General features: G+C 43.4%; 2 protein-coding genes across 5 annotated transcripts in view; one reads left to right on the top strand and one right to left on the bottom strand.

The window, feature by feature from the left end:
* clec16a (C-type lectin domain containing 16A) overlaps window positions 1–5,281 on the top strand; it is a 46,559-nt gene extending 41,278 nt beyond the window's left edge. For all 4 annotated transcript variants that reach the window (XM_030406686.1, XM_030406685.1, XM_030406687.1 and 1 more), the window contains 2 exons: window positions 32–169; window positions 2,139–5,281. In XM_030406686.1, the coding sequence (XP_030262546.1) occupies window positions 32–169; window positions 2,139–2,722 (722 nt within the window). In that variant the 3' untranslated portion in view covers window positions 2,723–5,281. The remainder of the gene's footprint in view (window positions 1–31; window positions 170–2,138) is intronic.
* A 6,038-nt stretch (window positions 5,282–11,319) lies between these two features.
* On the bottom strand, window positions 11,320–14,002 carry socs1a (suppressor of cytokine signaling 1a). Its single transcript, XM_030406530.1, has 2 exons — window positions 13,648–14,002; window positions 11,320–12,417 (listed from the first exon to the last, which is right to left on the bottom strand). Exon 2 carries the CDS (start codon window positions 12,358–12,360, stop codon window positions 11,653–11,655), a length of 708 nt encoding a protein of 235 aa, XP_030262390.1. The 5' UTR covers window positions 12,361–12,417; window positions 13,648–14,002; the 3' UTR covers window positions 11,320–11,652.
* Window positions 14,003–22,348: the final 8,346 nt, after the last annotated feature.

Below are 22,348 nucleotides of genomic sequence, written 5' to 3'. Positions count from 1 at the left end.
GTGTGTCTGTGTCCATGTGCGCCATCTCCAGGTTTCGCAGTGGCTCACTGCGTGTCGCAGCACAGTCCCTCGCCCCTCTCCTCCCCCTCACCTCCCTCCAGTGGGAGTGGGAGCACAGGAAGATGTGACTCTGTTACTGCGAGCACTATATCAGCCCAGAGCCCCACAGGTAGCGCTCACACAGCATGCATAAACACACACATGGAGAAGCACAGACGCCACATTTTAAAGTCAGAGCAGACAGCGGAATAACTGTATTGAGTGGACCAGCTCTTTATAGCACAGAGGTGTTGTTAACGCAGTATATCTGCGCTGTACATCACACACATATGTCCTTTACACATCGAGTTGTGGGTGTAACTATGGTATAGCCACGTATATATATATACACACACACACACACACACACACACACACCCACACACCACATAAACCAAAATAGTTTCCAGCGGTGTCAGTCGAGCTGTTGGTATAATATAAGGAGTAGACACACGAGCGATTGAGTGTCCCTGTGCTTCCTCTACCACAGGGTCATATAGAATGGCTGTTTGTGTTCTGTTCTTTGTGAATGTAAATAATCACATTCTGTCCTCCAGAGAGCCTGTTAAACTACTCAGACCTGCATCATACGGTGCAGTTACATTCCTGATTCCATGGCTCAGGGTGACGCATTCTTTTGTTTTGACAATCACTTTCACCTTTGCTCTACTGAAGCAGAGCAGGTAAAAGTTTGACCTGTGCAGATGAGAATTTATGGAAGTTCAGTATCTGATTGATGTAGCTGAACCCAAAGACTCTAATATTATTTAATTTTAAGAATGACAAAATTACTTGGTAGCTTTATTTGGTTGATGAGCTGTTAAACTTTTTCTCTCCTCTTTTTTCGTTTTTTGTTACATAATGACACAAATATATGATTAAATGATGCAGATAAGCTACTCAGTTCCCCAGGCGAACTTTACTTCATGTTTGAGTGCCTCTGTATGTTCTCTGAGTGTTTCATACACTGTCTGAACAGCTTCATAACTGCAGCTAACGTTCTTGTTGTAAACAGCATTGCCAGAAAGAAGCTTAGTTTTCAAACTAAAAGAATATTCCACTGAGATGAGACATTTTAGTAAATTAACCAGCGTTTTCGAATCTTGACCGTCGCTCAAGTAAATTGTTCTGTAATTATGTTATTTGTTTACATCTCGTCAGCCTCAGAATGCAGAGACCTCCAGGGTAACAGCCCATAATGAACCCACAACCTATCATGCAGTAGTTTGTTCTAAGTTTGTCGAATATGTATTGGTCATTGTAAAACATCTTTGTTGTATCTTCCAAACTGCACCATTACACTCTTACAATGTAAGTATGCTTGCATAGTAGTTAACATTGTAGTCCATAGTTTATTGTGTTGCTCTGCCCACACAGACCAGTGCTGCTGCTGCTGCTGCTCTGCTAATGTTAGCGTCTTATGCAGTGTGTCCACCCTGTGCCTCTTTTTCTACACAAATATTACTACTATTATATATATATATTTTTTTTTTCTAACATTTACACATTCATTGGTGAATACTTTTCCAATTCCATCCTCTTCATCTTCATACTGTTTTTTACATTCTTCAATTATTTTACATTTGATTCTTGACACTTACCAGACTACAGTTTCAGTTTCTGACTTTATTTTTACCGTTACGCACCAAAACAGCAGGCAAATTCCTTGTGTGAAAACCTACTTTTCAATAAATGTATTTATTTTTATTCTGAATGTAAAAAGAGGCACTCTGTGAACACACTGCGCTGTGCTGCTTACTTGTAGGTCTGCCTGCGTCTGTCCAACTGATCTATACCTGCATAGATCTGTTTACTAACTACGTGAAGCTCTCCTGTGTGTGTCTATGTTCATGTGCAAATCCTGAGGGTTTTGGGTTCCCACTGGGTTTGGCTTGATCATGAAACTTGAATCGTGTTTAAAGCAGAGGCTTTTCTGCTGCATGTAGGAAACATCCTGGGAGTTCACTACCTTTGGAAAAGAAAAAAAAAAAGAAAAACTTGTTTCCCTTTGCATACAATTCCACATTAATTAACAAAGAAGGGCTTTCTCTCTCCATCTCCCTCTCTCTTTTCCTCTCCTCTCCTCTCCTCTCCTGCAGATGATGGTACATTTTTGGAGCACACCCCGCCCTCCTCCTCAGGCGGAGAAGGGGAAGGAGGAGGTGGAGAAGTAACACTTGTCTCCTCGGTCACAGCTCCGACGCTGGCCCCGAGCCTCACCCCGGCGTCCCAGCCCACCATCTCCCTCCTCACCGACAACAGCGCGGACTCTCTCAGCGTGGAGTCGCTGACGCTGCTGCCCCCTTCAGACTCGCCGCACCTGCACCCCTGCGCCAGCCACGCTCCCGCGACACACTCTCTACAGAGACCAGACGCCTCCATCGCAGAGGAGGAGGAGGAAGATGACGGAGAGCCAAGAAAAGAGGAGGAGCTGCAAGAGGAAGACGGGTCGCCAACCGACGAGACGGAGACGGATGCAACAGTAAAAGAAAGCACGACGACGGAGCTGGTCACACCCACTGATGAGGCGCCAGAGGTGCCAGAGGGTGGAGACGAGCCCGAGGGCGAAGACACACTTCTGGAGGTGAACAGAGACCAAGAAAGTTGCGACTTGTCGGCCACAGAGAAAACAGAAGATGCAGAGACGCGCAGTGAAACGCCAGACTCTCCTGAGCTGGATTAATCACCACACACACACAGTCATGCTCATGCACTAAAACTCGCCTCTCTCTAAAACACACACACACACACAAACACACACAGTGAAGTGTGATAGTTAAACTATCCAGCTTGGCTGCAGTATATTTTCATGTCGCTACCTGCAGGTAGTGTGTGATGTGAATAGTTTAAGGGGCTTTTGGAGGCATCTCAGCATTTGTGTTTGCACATGAAGAAAGACTCTCATCACTCACACAGAGAGGACGAGACAGACGCCGGTCCGACTCAAGGAAGGCTTTAAAGCACATCTGGGTTTCTGGTCATTTTTTTTAGCAAGCGTGTGTAAAGGCGCGCAACCAGCAACGTTTTTTACTCATTCTGATCGATTGTTTGTCAGTTCAAACACACACAGACACACACACACACACACACACACACTCACACACAGACACAGACACAGACTGCTGCTGTGAACTGTTCATCCACATACTATTTTTGTGTCTTACGTTCACATTACAGGTCACCACTGATGTTTTCTTGGTGGTGCTCACTTCTATGCTAACAGTACAAACACAGCTGCACTTGCCTTTTAACCACTTGCATGTCAGACCTGTCAGCAGTAACTGCCACATAGGACTGCCGTCAGACAGGTGTGTGTGTGTGTGTGTGTGTGTGTGTGTGTGTGTGTGTGGGCTCACATGGCTGCATACATGTTCTATATTTTGTTCAGTTCGTATTGTTCCATATTTAAGTGACGGTCTGTTTGTTTTCCTGCTCACTATTCAGTGTAACATAGCTTTAATCTGCAGCATCTTGAGCAAGGAGGGAGCAGGTCTCATACTGTAAACATTCATTTGATGTTATTGTGACATCAGAGCTCACAGCTAATCCTTTTAATCAGTGAACACCTTGGGTGAGGTGTGTGAAAACAGCTTTTTTCATTTGCACGCAGTCGGTTTCCATCGTATGAACTGCTGCTCTCTTGAGCTAACGTGGTAGAGGGGTAAGCAGTGAAACGAAACAGTTTTTTCTTTTTAGTCAGATATGCAACAGTCATCAACAAACTTTGACCTCGTTCGATTGGATTATATATGAACCTCCATTTCCAGATGATTAATTTCTCAAATCTATTCGGTGGTCCATAACCTGCAGGGATTAGATAATGTGTTTATGCACACAGGTGATTCATCTGACTGACCGAATGAATGAACGTTCTGAATGGAATAAAGGCCGCTGAATGAGTGAATAATTAATAAATGGGCATCTCTCAGTCCATTCATTCTCCACGTTAAGCTTTTCAGCCTGTAGCAACACGGACGTGCTGCTGTTTTACTGATTTAAATCTAGTCATCAATGATATAGTTAGAAAGACAGATAAATAGTAAAAAAGATGATTAGTTGAAGCTTTGATAGCGTCACAAAGTGATGCAGGTTGACAGATATCAGTTGTTAAATGGATGAACACGTGTGTCTTCAGGTCAGAACGTCGCCATAACAACACTGGGTTGAATGTATCTGCCATTTGCCGCTCAGGTGCTGACCTGAGCTCAGTTTCTAGTTTTCTCCACGTAAATTGATAAATGCGCTCAACACTCCTGTTGCTGGCGCAAAGAATAACTTTTCCACCCAGCTACTGGTGAACTATAAAATACCCACTCTCCAGGAAAAGTCTAATCTGGTTAGTAAACCCCCCAAAAAACCTACATCAAAGTGAAACACCTTGGAAAAATTCAACTATTACCAAGAAACAAAAGCACTCTTCGAAGAACAACATTGCGTTTTCTTCCCACGGTGCTCTGAGTTCAGTGTCGAGGGGCAAACCCATCCTCGCCCTCCTCCTTTAATCACTCGAATAAAGCTTTACTACTGCAATAATCTTAAGAGCTAACCAATGAGGGGAGAGATGAATGTAACAGACTACTTGTCTCTCCAAATGGCGGTGATCAATTTGAATGGGATCAGTGTGTTTTATCCTTAATTCGCGACTTGGTTTGTAACCAACTAAGCAGTCTTTTCTCTCTTAGCTCGCCATGCTTTTTTTTTGTTTTGTTTTGTTTTTAAACCCTTTATTAAACCTTTTCCCCGAGCTTTTCTCTTCTGCCTTCGCTTTTCCGGCTCGCGCTTTCTTCTTTTCTGTGCCATTATCACACAGCTGAAGTCTTAACGCTCGATCATTCTTATTTTTTAACTCTGTACAGTCATCGAGTTTGTAAAGGAGAAATTCAGAGCAATACTCTTTTTTTTGAGTCAGTCTCTTAGTATTTCCATCTCGCTTCTGTAAATAGCAGAAGAATGATAGTGATGATGAAGATGATGATTACTGTAGAGGCTCGGGCACACTTTGTAGAGCTGCCTCCGGTGAAGACAACACGGCGGCTCGTCGCCTGTAGCCGTTGGCCGCCTTTATCCAAACATGCCGCGACAAGCTTCTGTTACTTAGTCTCTGATTGTAGTGTGGGTGTATGTAACATGTTTGTATGCTCTGTAAATGCTCTCGGCTTTTAAACCTGTAATTATTGTTAATGAACTGAAACAGAGGAATAAATAAAGAACTGCAATAAATTATTCTACTTAACAACAGTGAGGCAGCTCTGTGAGTCTTGTTATTGTGTTAGCAGAGTGAAGATGTGTCGTTTTTTTCTTTCTTCTTTTTTTTTCTTCCTTCTTCACAGAATAGCACTCTGGCAGTAAGAGCAGAGGAGGTTCTCCTCAGTGTTTGAGCAAGAAAAACCACAGGAAATATTAGAAAAGAGCTGTCAACTCCAAGAACACACCCTCCCCTATATACATTACAGAATGTGTGAGGGCTTCCACGTATTGTGTTTCACGGCCAAGGTCGCATGGTGTAGAATGTACCTATATGGGGCTTATTTTGGGGTTACTTTGTGTGTGTGCAAGAGTTTACAAAAAGATTCACCGTAAGGGCACAGTGAGGAAAAAAAATAGATTTCAAGGACAGTTGTTTTTACTTTTTTTTTTTTTTTTTTCTAAATGATAATTAGGAGAAAAAAGTTATATTTAAAAAAAAAAAGTTCAAATTGTGACACATAAGTCATAATCGTGTGAGTCAACAGCTCAGGTTTTAATGCGCTGGTGTAAAAAAGAAAAAAAAAAAAAAGAAGATGAAAGCATCTCGTGTCAAACAAGTGAAGACCCGAAAGGTTTCAGAAATGAACACCTGACTGTTTTATCTGAGAAAATGAAACCAGTTCCAATAACCAGATGTGTTTTCAAGCAGCAGTTTGATGATATGAAAGTGTCCCATGAAGACCATGTGAGCAGTGGCAGACGCAGGCCGTCTAAGGGGGCGGCGGACAAGAGGGGCACCTTTAGTTCCATGACTCTGATACTCTGTTGTACGTTTCTATGATTAATCTCACATTTTCTATGGTACACGACATTCTGAGAGTCGAAAACCAAGCGGTGACATAAAGATCCATCCAGCGTTTCTATACAGGAACTTGTATTGCGTCCTACACTGCAGTTCCACAAATACGTGAAAACAGTCTTTTCTAAGAGCTAACATGTACGCGTGTATTTTCGACTCCTGACTCTCGCAGTCGTGTGCGTGAGCCGGTCGGGAGGCTGAGATCGTGACGTTGCTTTTACACTTTCTACCTTTTGCTCTTGTGTTTCTGTGGCTGCTGCAGGAGCCCTCAGTCACCTTGTGGTCTTGATGTGTTGCTTTTATCTCGGTTCCTCTCTTCAGGGAAGTCTGGTTGTGTGTGCGTAAACATGTGAATGGGTTCCTGGTACTGCAACCATACAGAAACGCTGTAGTGAATCTCTGTGTGTGTGTGTGTGTGTGTGTGTGTGTGTGTGTGTGTGTGTGTGTGTGGCTGCATGCGTGCGTCTTTTCTCTGTACCAAACCACAGTCATAGCACTGACTTGATACTTTTGACTGTAGCGACCTCGTTGGAAGATTTTGTCTGTTCAGTCTGCCTTGATCACCGACATCGCATACGACAGTCCTAAATATGAGCTCTGTTTTTTGTTACAGATGCTTTAGAGTGCATTAAAATTCAGGGCCACTGTTGAGGTTTAGAAATGATGTTAGAAGATTACATATCTTTACACTAAAGGGCTTCTATACACATTTTCTGCCCCGTCACTTCAAGCTGCGTACAAGTAGCACGATTATACTTTCGCTTAAAAAGCCTACTACACATTCGAAAATGTGGAGTGACGTATTATAAAGAGTAAGAAGTTCCAACGGGTTGGCGGTCGATGGATGGATCAAACGGGACTTTCACCCATGAGACCAAACGTCAACGACTCTTAACTTTAGTCCGCAAGTTAGCAGACACATTTAACTTACCTCACGTACCTGCCGGCATCTTTTACTCAATCAAACCAAACTGTGACCGTGTTTGATTCTGTTGCCACGACAACCGCGGTCACGTGACAGTGGACTACAAACAAAGATCTGGATGACGCAAAGGCGGCGTATCAACCTGGACGCAAAAAACTGACTTACTATGGCGTGGCAGATAAATGAGGCGGAGCTATGGATTTTATACCAGCCAGTAGCTAATTAGCTTAGCTTCGCGCAAAGACTGGAAATGGGGAAAATGGCTAGCTTTGTCTAAAATTGACAAAATCCTCCTGAAGTCTTATCGTCACCAGGCGACTACTGGAGACCGGAGGGAGTTGTTATTAACATGTGTTTCTGAATTTTACTTGTTGTGTCCATGCTACAATATGCATCCGCTGTTTGCAGTATCATCCGCTGTAGCCCTTACGGCAACTCGCAACGGTCTCCCTCAGCAGAGAAAACTTTCTCCCATCACCAGCAGAGGGAGTTGGATCAACGCTCACGTTTTTGCCTGGCAAGCGTCTGTCACACATCCCCACCCCGCGTCAAACGACTGTCCTTGTCCGCACCGTAACTTAGCCGCATTTATCCGTAGAAGCTTGAAACAAGGGCTAAGAGCTAAGAAGATGCAAATACCAGTGGCACAGTTGAAAGAAACACACTCATGAGCGTCAGCTAAAAAATGGAAACACAGCCGCCATCAATGGAACTGAAGCATCTCGAGTAACCCATTAACTCACAATGTTATCACGGTCAGGGCTCAGTAGTCGATCGCTGTCAGCAATCTGCAGTGCCTGGTGGTATTGTCCAACGGCCCAACCCTAGTTTCCACAAAATTTCTTCCAAATCAGTTCATCATGCTGTACATTCAGAGATAGCCCTCTAACAAGAAATGGTGAGGAAACAAATCCAGAGGAAACGGGTGACTAATGATAGTCTTCTGGGAACTCCTTTTTGTACATTACTTTTGAATGAGAATTGCTTTAATGAGGAACTTGGCATTAGTATTTGGTCTCATGGAAGTCTTCCAAGAAAAACATGCAATGGAAGCTGCTGGATGGGATAAAAGATCATGTAAAAGCTATTTCGTTTGTTGAATAAAGGTAAGACAAGATCACAAAGACAGAGACGGGGCATCTTATTCATATCAAATGTTCCTGTTGTTCTTGTTCCTCGTCAGACGTTTTGTCTGCCTCCGTCTCTTGAGGTGCCAGTTTGTTTGGCTGATTTCTGTAAAAGGACACGTTAGTTTAAAGGACAGAAAAGTCCGAGCAGAGGATTCCACAGAAATCAGCTGATAAGCACACCTCACTTCACCTTTTGCTTCTTAAAATAGTCGGGAATGTCCTGAAAACTGAGAAGCTATGAGTGAAACTGCTACGTATATCACTCATCATCATCATCATCATCATCAAGTCAAGTCTGTCTGACTTCAGTTTCTAGGTAAAGCTTAAGAAAAAAAAAAGTGATAGCAGGTTAAAACGAAGATATTACAATCAGGCTTTACATCACTGACTCATGTTCCACTGGGGTATGTGATCCACCCTCTTCCTCAAGCTGAGATAATTATATCCTCAAACTACTCAGGCTTTACTTGAATCAGGTTGTGAGTATGATATTCGGTATGACTCAACATTGTGTCTTTGTTTGTGTGCGTGTGTGTGTGCGGCTACATGTGTCTAGACCCAAGAGAATTAAAAAAAAAAAATCCCCCAAAAAGATCACAAAAGCCTTATGGTAAGGTTCGGTGTTCGCGTTGGAGTTCTGGTTAGAAATGAGGAAGGGGTTGGAGGTTAGCTCAGGTTAAAACCACAAGCTGCATCTGAAAAAAAGTACACTACTGCCTGAAAAAGTGACGCATACTCTCACATATGTCATGAAACTGCAGAAATTTGAAGAAATTACTCTGCTTTCTAAACATAATGCCGGCTGAAGTCACAGGTCTGGTCGCCGTCGCGTTCCCACACATTCTCAAGCTGTTTGCTTAGCTTAGAATAAAGAGTGAAATACGGGGGAAACCGCTGGTCTGGCTCGTCCGTCAAGCTAAGCTAAGTCTCCCTGAGAGGTAGATAAGTGGACTGTCATTGCATGTGCCAGCGAATAATGAGGGTGAAGCTGACAGCTGTTAGCTTAGCTAAGACAAAAAATTGGAAATGGGGAAACTGCTGCTCTGCCCATTAAAAAAACAAGTCTGTTCTAAGCTAACACTTTGCTCGAAACATTGTAGCTTCATATTTACCACAGGAGCATGACATAGGTATCATTTTTCCCATTTACCTGATTTTAAAGCAAATCAGGGTGTTCCCCAACCTGTGGAACAAGTTTCACTGGTTCTTTAGCAACCTCATTCCAGATTCAAATGAACTACAAATCACGCTGGCTACCAGCTAATTCAGCTAATAACATTAGCATTAGCTTAGTGTTCTAAAATGTCAACACATCTTAAACACATTTATTTTAAGCTAGGAAGCTAAACGCGCTGGACATAATAGAATGCTAATGTTAGCTAGGAAGTGGTTGGATGCTAAGATTAACTTACGGGGTTATTTCATTATGGTGTTTTTCACTGAAATTTGGCCAGATGTCCCTTCAGGTTTTCAATATCTGTCATTCATCATTCTCATAGCAATTTGTGAGCTTCCCCTCCACCTGGAAAACAGCCCCACAACTTTATCCGAACATTCCGGCTTCAAATTGCCGCCATGTGAATGTGGTCTACTGATCGTGAGGTACTGACGAGGATTGTGAAACAACAAAAACATGAAAACACAGCGAGGTATGTTCTGCACACCGTGTGAACAAACCGGCAGGTCGGGAAAGCAAGAAACAAAATGAAAGGAATGCTACAGTGATTTATGCAGCAGTTGAACTTTTCAACTGTTTCACGTGAAAACAAAAGTTTCTTAACATCGCTTCCTGCAGTTTGGACGAAGCACTGGCTCTGTGTGTAAACGTTGTGTAAGGTTCCTGTTAAATCACTTTCCTCAGTGTGTTTCACATGCTGTTTCCACCTATGGTGGCATGACTACATGCATTCAGCGCTTTGGTCCATTGTGGCATCAAGTAGTTAATATAATGTGTGAATTATGTTTGGCAAACACATGAGTCATATACTCCAACCAGGTGTACCCACCTGGTTCAGTGCTGCCACACCCGTCAGTCAGTATATAGCGCAAGGAGGTGGTTTGTTCAAAAAGCACCATCTTCTTTAGGCCTCACTCTTCAGCCTCTACCTGTTTTCGTATGTTACTTTTAGTCCGTTTCTTCTTATTGACACAGCGACCTGTCTAAATATATGCTTCATACGAGGAGTTTATCAGAAAATGAAATGCAAACCGTAACTCAAACCCTGACCTTGATCTAACATCTCTGTCTAACCACTAACCCAAAAAATTTCCCACTTCCTCCTGAGGAAATTTTAATCTGCTGTGGGTCCTCACCGTGTTTAAAGCACTACACACACACACACACACACACACACACACAATCACACACTTCATTATGTGTCACTTCTGTCCCTGTTTCTGGTAAGTGTGTGTGTGTCTAAGCGTAATAGTCCATTTACTACCAAAGTAACCCCACCCACCAGTCACTTCAGCCTACAGAGATGAATCACTGTGGTGACGATACTGTACACTACCTCGCACACTTCCTGTCTGACTGTCTGTCTGTCCCATTGTCTGTGAGATAGCGTGGACACAGTGTGTTCAGCGTGTGATCACGAGGGTGGGTGTGTTGGTCTCCGCCCCAACACACTCCCACTGCTCCTGCACATGACATGATTTGGGGGAGGAGAAGCAACTGAACCAAAAACCAGGGAAGGTTAGTTTAAATATGTTTTATTCGCAAATAAAATAGTAGAAAATATATAATATCTTAGATTCAGTAAAGAAGAGACACATCATCTCTCTGGACAAGAGGTAGGATGCCTCGACATACAGTACAACTTAACACCAGACCTCCTGACTCCAATACTTGACTTCTTTTACAACATTTCATCTGCGCTACACACAGATTTTTCGTTTAGTATTCGAGCCATCGGTGCTGGCAAACATTCATGTGGGATGTAAACATTCAACGACTTTAGAGTTTAAATCTGCTACGGAAAAGCTCCCTACTGGTACCGTCGCCTGGGGTCGTTTCAACCGCACCCTCCGACACGCCTCCACGTTTGTTAAAGTCCACTCCGTTGTCGCTCTTAGAGTCCTTCCAAAGTTCACTCTTGCGCATTTTCGGGCCACGGCGACCCCTGATAGAACATTCACAGCTGTTTTCGCCAGTTCTTTTGTCTCTGTAATGGCTCCTTCGTGTCTGTAGTTTTCTCTTAATGCAGCGTTTACCAAACTTTCACGCCTCCCGGAGACCGAAAGCCGCTTTGTGCTTGTGCAAGTGGGAGTTGGGTCTCCGGAGGTAAAATATGTTGAAATGTCACACACGGACTCTGTCCGATTGGAGACTGCCTGATCTCCACCGTGGTGATACTGTCTCTCGTGAAAACAGGGAGCTGCCTTCATCTGTAACCACGGCAACATCGTCTTGACGTCCAACGCGTGACTGTCGGGCTTTACAAAACAGTCCGGTAAAAGCTGCCTTCTTGAAATTAAAAATAATACTATCAGGACTTTATAAGGCAAGTTTGTTATAGTTTGTAAGGGAATTCCAACAGGTAGTCTTGGGTCACATGGGTGAGAGGCAGCTCCGGAACCCGGCTCTGTCCGCCGCACAGCTCCATGACGCGCTTCCTGCACAGCTCCTGCAGCGTCGGCTGCCATTTCCTGTACGGGCTGCTCAGGCTCTTCTTGGGAGAATTGCTGTAATACTCCAAGAGGGCGAAGAGCGTCGGGAAGGAGCGCTCGTTGCCCGCCAGCGAGAACTTCTGACGACTGTAGGTGATGCGCACGCTCACCGGCCCGCTCTTGGCGTGGTAGGACAGCGTGAAGAAGACGTCCTTCTGCCGGCTGTCGCGGATAAGGAAGCTTCCCAGGGGAGCGTCCCGCAGCATGCGATGCGCGTCCTCCACTCCCAGAGGACCCCAGTAGAAGCTGCTGCGCTCGAGCTTGGACGCTGTGTCGGTGATGATGTTGCAGTCCTCCTGGCAGGAGAAGGTGGGGAAGTGGGTCAGGTACACGGAGGGGTGGGACGGCGTTCTGGGGCTCCTGTCTGGAGAGGCCCGGCGCTGAAGCTGCTCCGACTCGATCTCGTGCCTGGCCAGCGAAGAGGACGAGGACAGGGATGAGGAGGATGATGAGGAGGAGGACGACGAGGATGATGACGATGAGGAGGATGACGACGATGAGCTCGACAAGCGAGTCTTGTCATGGCCTTCCACTGTGCTGTCGGCTACCATCCTACAGGGGAGAGCGGCCCCAGACCCTCTCCCATCTCTAACCACCACACTGACATCCTGAGGGAGACAACACGAGAAACAAAGGGTTAAATTCATGACTGCTAAAGCAACAAGACGTTTGACTCAAAAGAGGAGGATCTTCATTGACAAACTAAACAAACTGACCTTAAAGGTCAACAACCTCATACTGTTTTACTTTGTTTACATGTGGCGGACCCTGCCACCTTTCTAGCTTCAAACAGTGTTCTGGGAGCTTATTGTCCTCTGAGAAACAGCTTTTTAACTCAGGTATGGACAAATAAATGTGTCTGAGTTTGTGTTATTGTATATATAAAGATTCTGAGTCCGAATTTCTTCTCCAAAACTGTGTAGTGCCCCTTTAAAATCAGCTCAACTAAGAGAAGCATTGATAGAGTATAGAGACAGTAAAGATAAAAGGTTTCAGGCAACGACCACATAAGGCCATAAAAGAAGACAAGGTCGACTTCTGTCCTGTCAGTGTGAGGATGATTACTTCTGTGTGTGTGTGTGCGTGCGTGCACTTCAGTGACTGAATCTGAAGCGAAGGTCAGGAATTCATTCTAGTTTCCATTGACGGGCACTATGTTTGATATGAGTGGAATCTGCGGTTTGGCTCGCATACAGTCAACGCTGATGTCAGCCACAGACAGATTACTGTACACAGTCTGCACACACACACACACACACACACACACACACTCTCTCTCTATGGTTCTTTTTTTATCAGGTCAGAATCAAACTTTTTCAAGCCAGTTGCACACATAAAAGACATGAATGGGACTGAGTGAGGTGATAAAACATCTACTGAGTGAAAACTCACACATGACTTATCCCATATCAACAGGAGCCTCTCCTGTGTGATTCACATGCCTCCTGTCTACCTGGAACCGCTGCAAGGAGCTCATGAAAAGTTGCTTTAAATTCCAGGAAAAAGCTTAATGATTACCAGAGGACGGCGTGTTATTTATTATCACTCTCATTATTCTTCTTATTCTTCTTATTCTTATTTAGCTTTTATTCAATGCAACCACATCTTAAATTCAAATGACTCAAAGTCATCACAGGTGGTTTCTGATTTTGTTTGTTTTTTAAAAGTTTGGCAGATGTTAGCAGCTGGACATCTGGAATCAAATCAGGTCGTGCACACCAGTAATGCGCATGTGTTTTCCACTGCGCAGCCACGGAGACCACCAATAAATACAAAAAAAAAAAAAATCGTGCATTAATAAATCCAGTATGTGTGTAGAGGGGAAAAAAAAGTCTTACCGTTTTGTTCTAACAGAGGCGCCGGGTTAAAGATCCGTCTGCGTGTAATCCCCACGGTGCAGACGGAGCGATGATGTTTTTTTTTCTGGATAATCCTGCAAAGTCAAAAAAAATTAGCTCCGCGACACGCACGCAGCGTCAGACGCGTCCCGGCAGCTCAGGAGGTGTTCAACGAGTCGACCTGCGGGGCTGCGATCGTCAGATCGTCGGCATCGTGTGTGTGTGAGCCCGTGGTAAACACTGCTTAGTCTTTATAGCAGCTTAGCCCCGCCTCGGAGAGTTTCCTTGAACAGGCAGGATTCGCTTCAGCTCAGGCCCGCCGCTTCTGAGAAACACGAGCTCGAAACGAAAGTGAAAGTGGAGCCGAGAGCCTCCCCAGCTCCCTTCTCTTCTTTCTGTTCCTTTGAACCGGCTGGAGAATTTCAAGAGAACCGCAAAGCCCACGTGACAGCGGGACGTCTTTTTTAAAAAGGTGGCCGATTCGAATAATGGCAGGATTTATTAGACAGGGCGCTCCGGCTATTTTTAATAAACAGTCAGTATTTTTTTTTTTTCTTTTTTTTTTTCGAATGAATTGTTTGATTCATTCATTTAAAAAACTGAGTGTGTGATTTTAACGTGCGCACCCTCAAAAATACATTTCAAGGAGCCTGTGGTATTTTTACATTTAAGGTTCACCCAAAAATTAAAAACAATCCACCGTTTTCTGCCCAGCCTGCCAAGTCTGGTAAGGTTTCGTAGTCCGCAGAGAGTTTCTGCGTTCCAGCATTCTCCTGAACAGCGAAGGTCTACGGGGACTTGTTTTTAAATAACTACATTAAACATAAAATCATTGAAAGGCACCGTGCTGTCACTGATAAATCCACCAGCAGTGCACATGCATATATGCAACCATATCCTTTACTGATTTTGAGTAGGGGCAGCATATTACCGGAATAACAGATGTCGTTAGCTAGTTAGCTCGGTTAGCCGTGCATCTAGTTGTCCAGACTGGGAGCTCGGGGCACCAGGGGAGTGTTGTTTTTTGGGCTGGACAGGTCGGGGCAAAACTATAATTTTTTCACATTCTGTTAATGATTTTAGGGTCTAAGCTAAAATCATTAGCACACGACCCATCTCAAGTGGATGCACTAGCTCAACCGTGCATCCAGGGTGTAAATAATGTCTTTTCATTGGGGTGAGAAGAATAATGACTCTATATTAATTTTCTGGGGGGAACTTATCCTTTAAATAAATAAAATCAGGTTAAATGTATTTCGTGACCCGTTCTGGTTTCAGTCTCAGTCGAGAGTTAATGTAGCCTAGATTTTGCATGTAGATGAAATTCCCCAGTAGAAATCAGGCCTGGAGCGTTTTTTTTTCTTTTTCTTTTAACCTCTGCTCAATAGGGCAGATAAGGATCTGATCTCTGCAGTCAGAAAGCATCCCTGTTTAATGTCAAACCACATAAAAAGAACAATTTAAATCTTTCTGTTTCCAGTAAATACCCGCAGTGCTGAACAAGTCAGTGTCTCTGCTGCACTTCCATATTTGTTGCTAATAGTCAGCTGTTTTGCACAAAAAGTCTTTAACGCTGCCTGGACATTTGTGTTGATTCATCACCGAAACGTCTGCATTGTGTATCCAAACAGTCATCTCACTGTTTTGACTTTCAAAACTGGGCCGAAACAAGAAATCTGCATTGTGAAATCTTTTTACTATCATTATTATTAGTATTATTATTATTATTATTGTTATTATATTGTACGACGTGGTATTAAAACAATGCAGATGACACATCATAGTACAGTTCACAGTACACTTCAGGGTTTTTTAGTAGTGAGACTGTGGTGGGTTACTTTCTGAGTAAGAGTCACTTGTTTCACATTAAGTCTGCTCGTGACGCAAGACTCACTTCAGAGGAATCTGAAAATGAAGTTAAACCTGATCTAATTTAATGTTAATTAAGCCTGAGCAGCAGTTTTTTCCAGATTTGTTATGGCTTGCAGCGTGTGGACGGTGGCTGCGTGCATACGGTTGTTGGTAATTTAATCTGTGTTTCTGTGCTGAGTGATTCATGTATTTGGCAAGCAGACGCACAGTGAGCAGTGCAATGTACATTTCATGACAGTACAAGATCGTTCTCAATATCTCTGCACATGAAATCTGCACCATCTTTGGCATTGATGATAGTATCTTTTTTTACAACTGCAGCATCGGTCCTGCCAAGTGCAGCAAGAGAGACGGAAATGAAAGTTATGAGCAGCCTCCCGTTGGCAAATGTGGGCCAAGCTTCACAAGTAAGTACAAACATGGCTTTGGAGAGAGAGATTAACTAAGACCCAGGTGGTCAGGTTTCAAAACACTTAGTTTGTTAAACAGACAGTTAAGGAAATACTCGTGTCAGCTGGAACGGCTTAAAGAGGCAGAGGCAGATGATGGCTAAGATAAGCTATGTGAGGTCATGGTGTATGTATCATGGTTAGTTTCTTTAATGGTGACTCCTCTGACTCAACTAGTACTCAGATGAGACTTCTGCTTCCATTACGACCACTCTGTAGGACCAAGATAAGACTCATGGGCTTTGTATCAGTCTTGGCTCCTTCATTTTCTTTTTCAGTTGACTGATAAGATGTGGTCGCTCCTCCCTCGCGAAGACCCGGTGGAAAAAAAAGGCCCACAACCCATTTTGTGTCCCCATCCACAGACCATTTGTTTTGCCTATGAGTTAGTTGCTTCAGAAAATAACCAATGTAAATCAAATATACTCTATATAACCTGTAAAAACGTAACAAATATCTATCATAATGTTGCAACCAGAAGCCAAATGGTACACATGCATCCAAAAGGGAGCTATGAAGTGGTTGAGCCAGTGGTTTCAGTGTTTTGATTACTGGCTACAATCAATAAGTCCTTATTTACATGCATTTGTGTATGACTGCTTTATGTTTGAGGTGGTGGTCGGAGGGGCCGTCGGCGCTGAATGGCAGCCACGCTTCCGTAAGTCTGCCCCAGAGCAGTTGTGGCTACTATTGTAGTTTACCACCACCAGTATGACTGAGTGAATGAATGGAACCTGGAACCCTGTGAGGCACTTTGAGTATCTAGAAAAGCGCCATACAAATTCAATATGTTATTATTATTATTATCATTATTATTATTATTATTATTATTATTATTATTATTATATTATATGTAGGAATTTTGGTTTAAAGCATGAAAATGCACTGAAATTGGCAACATATTGTGACCAAGTAACACCTCTGACATTAAGTTAGCATGCCAATTAGCCAGTCCCCACACAATTTGTACCTCTGGAGCCAACACCGACACTCCCGGCTCCTGGTTGAAGCCGTAGACAGCTAACGTGACCGCTAGCTACATGGTTAACTTAGCTTACCAGCTAACCTCAGCTAGATTTAGCAGCAGCTGGCAGTTACTTTGGTGATACCATTTTTACACCTCAGAGTCTGTTTACAAGTTTTTGGGAGTACCTCCTTACATGTGGGAAAAATGGCTGTATTAAAGCTTTAGCTGTAGCGGAAGCTGTGTGAAGATGAATGGCCTCATGTGACGTCACTCGAGTCAGTGTCCATTGAGACTAAAGCTTGAAAATGAAAGAAATTTCAATCAAATCTGGGCGCGTGACGTTAGAAAGACGCAAGCGCACTAGATCTCTGCAGCCTGCTCATTATCTCTACGTTAGCTGCTGTTAGCATAAGACACATCCTAGACCAAACTGACTGTGGTTGAGTTGCATTGTGGGTAATGTAGGTTCCAGGTATTGACAGTGAAGAATAATGTGTGGAAAAAAAGAAGATGATATTTCTGATTCTGCTGATTCGTGTGCTTTTTTTTTAGGTTTTAGGTTAATAAAAGTTATTAATGTTTAAATAAAGCTTTCGGTTGTTGCAGGAATGCACTGTAAATGGGTGGAGTACTTGTTTACAGGTGCTGGTAAACTCATATAGAGATCAAATTCTCAGTGTGGAAAAACTTTATTGTTACCTTTTTGGCTGCAGGATATCTTGACACATTCAGGGTTTTTTTTATACTCAGACTCGTGTAAATGTTGTTTAAGGTAATCTACACTTGGTTTTCTGATAAGTGGTATCCATGTGTGTTTTGTGTGTGTGTTTTGTGGGGGGGGTGTGTCTGAGCAAAATCTCTTATCTAATGTGATGAACGATACGTTAAAGTTGGTGAGGTGTGAGCATGCAGAAGGTCCTCGGTGCGGGGAGTTGTGATTCAAGACAGGAGGCAGACAGACATGGAGAGGGAGGACTGCTCTCTGGTCAGCTCTGCCCCGCGTTGTTCGGGTAGGAACGGGTTAAAGGATTGAGCTTAATCAGAAACACACGCGAGTTGTAACACTGGATGTCTGCCACGGCTGCGAGTGTTGCATGTGTCTGGATTTTTCCTACATGCAACGCACTGCATATGTGTTACAAATGAACTCAAACCCAATCGTGTGTGATGCAGTTTGGTAACACTGCTACTGTGTGCACGCGTGGGTCTTGCGTGTTCATTACCGTGCGCCCAGTGTTAATGGTCGTCTGTGCGCATGCTCATAAGTTTCATTTCTGTGAAACAGGGAGAGAGACCAGAGATTGAAACACAGCCAGCTCGTGGTGTGTCTAATTGCAGATCCTCGCAGACTATCCAGAGCGTTGTTTGCGTGTGTGATTGCAGTTTTGCAGGAGTCTTGCGTGCATATCTTTATGTTCATTTGTATGTCTATGCAATGCTTCATGAGTTTCATTTCGGTGGAACAGGGAGAGGAGCGGAGGGCTGGAACACTGGGAGCTGGACTGTGATTGCTAGATGTATGGAGGATGTGTTTGCATGAATGCAGCGTGTCATGTGTGTTATTTCTTTTTATTTTGTTGCATTATTCGACTGGGAGGATACACGTAGGCATTGTTACTATGAAATAAAATGCAATCATACAAGACCTCTAGCCGTTAACTGTATCCTTGTCCCGGGTTTGCAACCAGGGACTGCAACACAGAGTAATGACTGAAAATAATGTTGAAAGCTGCAAAGAAAATGAATAAATAAATAAATTGCATGCTGTATAAATGCAACCCATTGGTCAGATGCAACATAAAGTATCCCCAACAGATGCGTTAACATAGACGAATGGTATAAAAACACTGTTGCACTTTTAACCGGGAGCAGTTTGAGTTGGTAAGAGGCATCCGTTGCTGCAGCCGCACTGGAATTTGGAAGATAGGGTCATTGTTTGTCTGTTGGCTGTTGAATTGGAGCGTTCAGGGTCAGAGGGTCCGTCAGCGGATGAAAAATGAAGAGCTGGGCAAATCTATTTTTGGTCGCTTCTGGGAGCTCTCTGTATCAAACCGTGTGAGCTTCATCGGAGTCCGTCTGCGCCTTTAATTGCTGCATGTTTGGTAGAGCGTCATGAGACATGATAAAACAACGCGAACGTGTCGGGGCACATCTGGAGGTTCCTGCAGGAGCTTTGACACACTTTTATTTTTCACTTTTGACTTCTTGGATCTGCACAGTTTCTTGGAACGTTAAGTGTTTTCAATCTGCAAATTGTCTAACTGCAGAGGAGCAGCGATTGTCTCATACAGGTTTTACCGTCACACCACACGGGCGGACAGCGGGGGATGAATGGGAGCTGTGTGTGCCGTTGTGGGTGTGTCCCCGTTTGGCGTTCTCACATCCTTGAGGTGTTCTGATCAAAGTGGCTCCCTCTGTTGTCTTGCTCCGCCGGTCCTCAAAGAAAACACCTTTTCACTTCCTTGTCTTCAAAATCAGGAAACATCACGTTGTTTCAAGACATGAGCTCCATTTGTTCATCTCCTTGCTGTCTGTGATGACATTTGCGCAATTACCGACAGTGAACAAGAGTCGCTGATGGGAAATGAGTGTGCTGTCTTTTCGTCGTCCTCCATTGTTGTATTGTTGTTTTTTTGTTGTTTTTTTCCACACTGTTTGGATGAGATTTTTCTCATTGTCATTGTTTTTCTAATCTAGATTTATTATTGCATGCAGATAGTCACTGGTATTCCAGTAAGGCCAACATGGACGCCACCCCCCCCTCCCTCCACGGGCGGTCATCAGGAGTTGCTCCATAGGAGAATGTCCTGTACTTTCAATATGATATGTATGTACTTTCAGTTTGTGCCATACTTTCACTTTGATGCTCTTCATAGGTAAGGATAAGGATGTGCTCCGCTGCTGAGTGATGAAGGTGATAAGGTGTGAATAGGAGCCGCAGTTAAAAGATAGGGGTAATCTTCCAGTAAACACTAGAGCGCACACATGCAGTATTTGCTTTAGGCCTGCTGTGAGCCCCTTTGTATTGCATGTTATTGCAGTGTGTCCTGGTGTGCCCTGGCGCAAGTGAATTAAATCCCAATTCACCATAAAAAGGGCCGTATACCTTTTATTGTTGTCTTTTTTTTTCCTTTTTTTTTTTGTGCACGTCCAGTTTCATTTTGAGCAACTCGGTTTATGATGAGCTTTACGAGAAGGCATATACCAAAGGTAACTTAAGGTAGGTAGAGGGCGAAAATGAAAGCACAAAAAACAAAAGAGATTTCATGAATAGCAGAATAAGTGAACACATTAGAGGTATAATCTGAGGAATTTTGGTTTAGAAAATAAATAAAAAAAGTCAACAGAATGTAAAGAAATAACAGTTTTGACCTTGTCTAGAGAGTTAGCATGCTAACCAGCTAACTTTGACAGTTGGCGCAAAAAACAAGGATTCAGTTATTATCTACTCATCTCCGTGCCGATTGGGAGGTCAGGGGACATTTCTGGAGCTTCTCCTAATCAACTGGAGAAGAAGGGGACATGTTTTAAAAGGTACTAAGAACAACTGAAAAAAAGAACTAAAATGACTTCATACAGCTTACCCAGCATTATCCAAGTCTCTGAAAGCCCCAGCATCCAAAATTGATTTGGAAAGACTTTACTTAGACCCTTTTTAAAGCCGAACTTCACTGTAGCTGCTAGGTTAAAAGTGTAAGTGTGCACAAATGTGACGAGCAGTACGGAGCCCTCTTATGGTTTTCTTTTTCGTTTTTTTTACATTTTAACACAAGTCCCCATCTATTCCAGTTGTTTGAGAGAATGCTGCAACGCTGTGAAGCCCCGGAAATGTTTCCTGGACTACGAAACTTCACCATCAGCATCGGGGTAGCAGTGGTCAGTGGCTGAATTTTCATTTTAGGGTGAACTCATCCTAAATGTTTAGATTTTTCGAATATGATGTGGCATTCTGGGAGATTATAGTGTTTAGCTGTTCTTACCATTTCCTTTTAGGGCATTTAGCAGACGCTTTTTTTTTCTTTTTTTTTTCTCTTCTGTAGAAAATAAAAATAAAGAACAGCTGGCACTATTGATGTGATTGTTATCTTTATTTCTAAACCTGTATCTCAACAAGCCCTCATAAAACAGTTAATGTTTCATCAGTTTGCCATTTCCCTGAAGCCTCTCTGGCAAGATGAGCCTAATCCCTTTCACTGTCAGAATAAACCAACTGGCACTGTAACTGTGGCGGGTTCTTTTATATCCTCTCTGAATGTCATTGTATTGCATGAGTTGTTCTGATGGACAAAACAAGAACCAGCAGCATTTTTGTCAGCGCCTGACTACGATTCAGATCCAGTAACTTGATCCAGTAGTTCCTGCCTTCATCTGTCAGAACAGGATTGCGTCTTGGTGAAAGTGGAAGTGGAGCTGCAGCGAAATGAGAAGCTGCGTTTCAGTGAATCGTTTCTGGTTATAGTAAGGAGGTAATAAAATAGCGCCGGGACATGTGTTACTTTCTAATTCACAGAGCAGGAAACACAGACGATTAGACTACCTTTATCTGCTGTGCGATCTAGATGATGCGGTAAAATAATAAGTGACCTATGCACCAAAGGTGATTCAGCAGAATGTGAAAGTAGAAAAAGGTCTTCCATGAAGTCCTGATGGTTACAAGAAGCACTGCAGCACTGATAAAGTCCCTGACGCCTCGATAGTTTCCAGTGCTGCCTGATGTTAAATGTCAATCAGGGCATAACAATGCTAACAATGTTAAAGGGCCGCTATGTAGTTTTTTGGAGAAGAAACTCGGAAATGTTCATTTGGCCCCTAGAGAGCTGTTTGAAGCTAGAGAGGTGGCAGGGTCCGCCACATGTCAACAAAGTAAAACAGCGTGAAACTGTGTTTGTTCCTTTAAGGTCAGTTTGTTCATCCAGTCGTGAAAATAACTTGTTTATCTTTTTTTTAAATATACAATAAATCAGTCATAAGCTCTTTCTCCTCTGATTAAAATGTCTTCCCCGTGACTACACAGTGCACCTTCATCAGGAAAACTTTCTTTCTTCCCATAATAGCACACGGACAAACTTTGAAAATATTAGCCAAAAAAAAACCCTCAAAATCATAATATTGAAGATGTCCCTGTGCCCACTTTCGTTCATCCTGCTCCTCATCCCTCTGTCATATTTGAGAGTAACTGAGGAGTCATTGTCTCCTCCGGCCTCCGGCAGAACAGTGCCATGTTATTGTTTGTTCCACTGAGGAAAAGTGGGCAGCGTAAATATTCTCTGGAACCGATTATTCAGTATCCCCGTCAAGGGCACGTCATCCCATAGCATGAGCCGGCGCAAGCGTTTTAAAAAGTCCATAAAAATCAGAGTCGTTAAGAAACAATGGCCCTTCGGCGAGTGAGACAGCTTACAGTAATGCACCC

This window comes from Sparus aurata, chromosome 23 (assembly GCF_900880675.1).
Source record: "Sparus aurata chromosome 23, fSpaAur1.1, whole genome shotgun sequence".
NCBI lineage: Eukaryota > Metazoa > Chordata > Actinopteri > Spariformes > Sparidae > Sparus > Sparus aurata.
The sequence above is the reverse complement of the archived record's forward strand: the minus strand, read 5'-3'. Positions and strand labels throughout refer to the sequence as shown.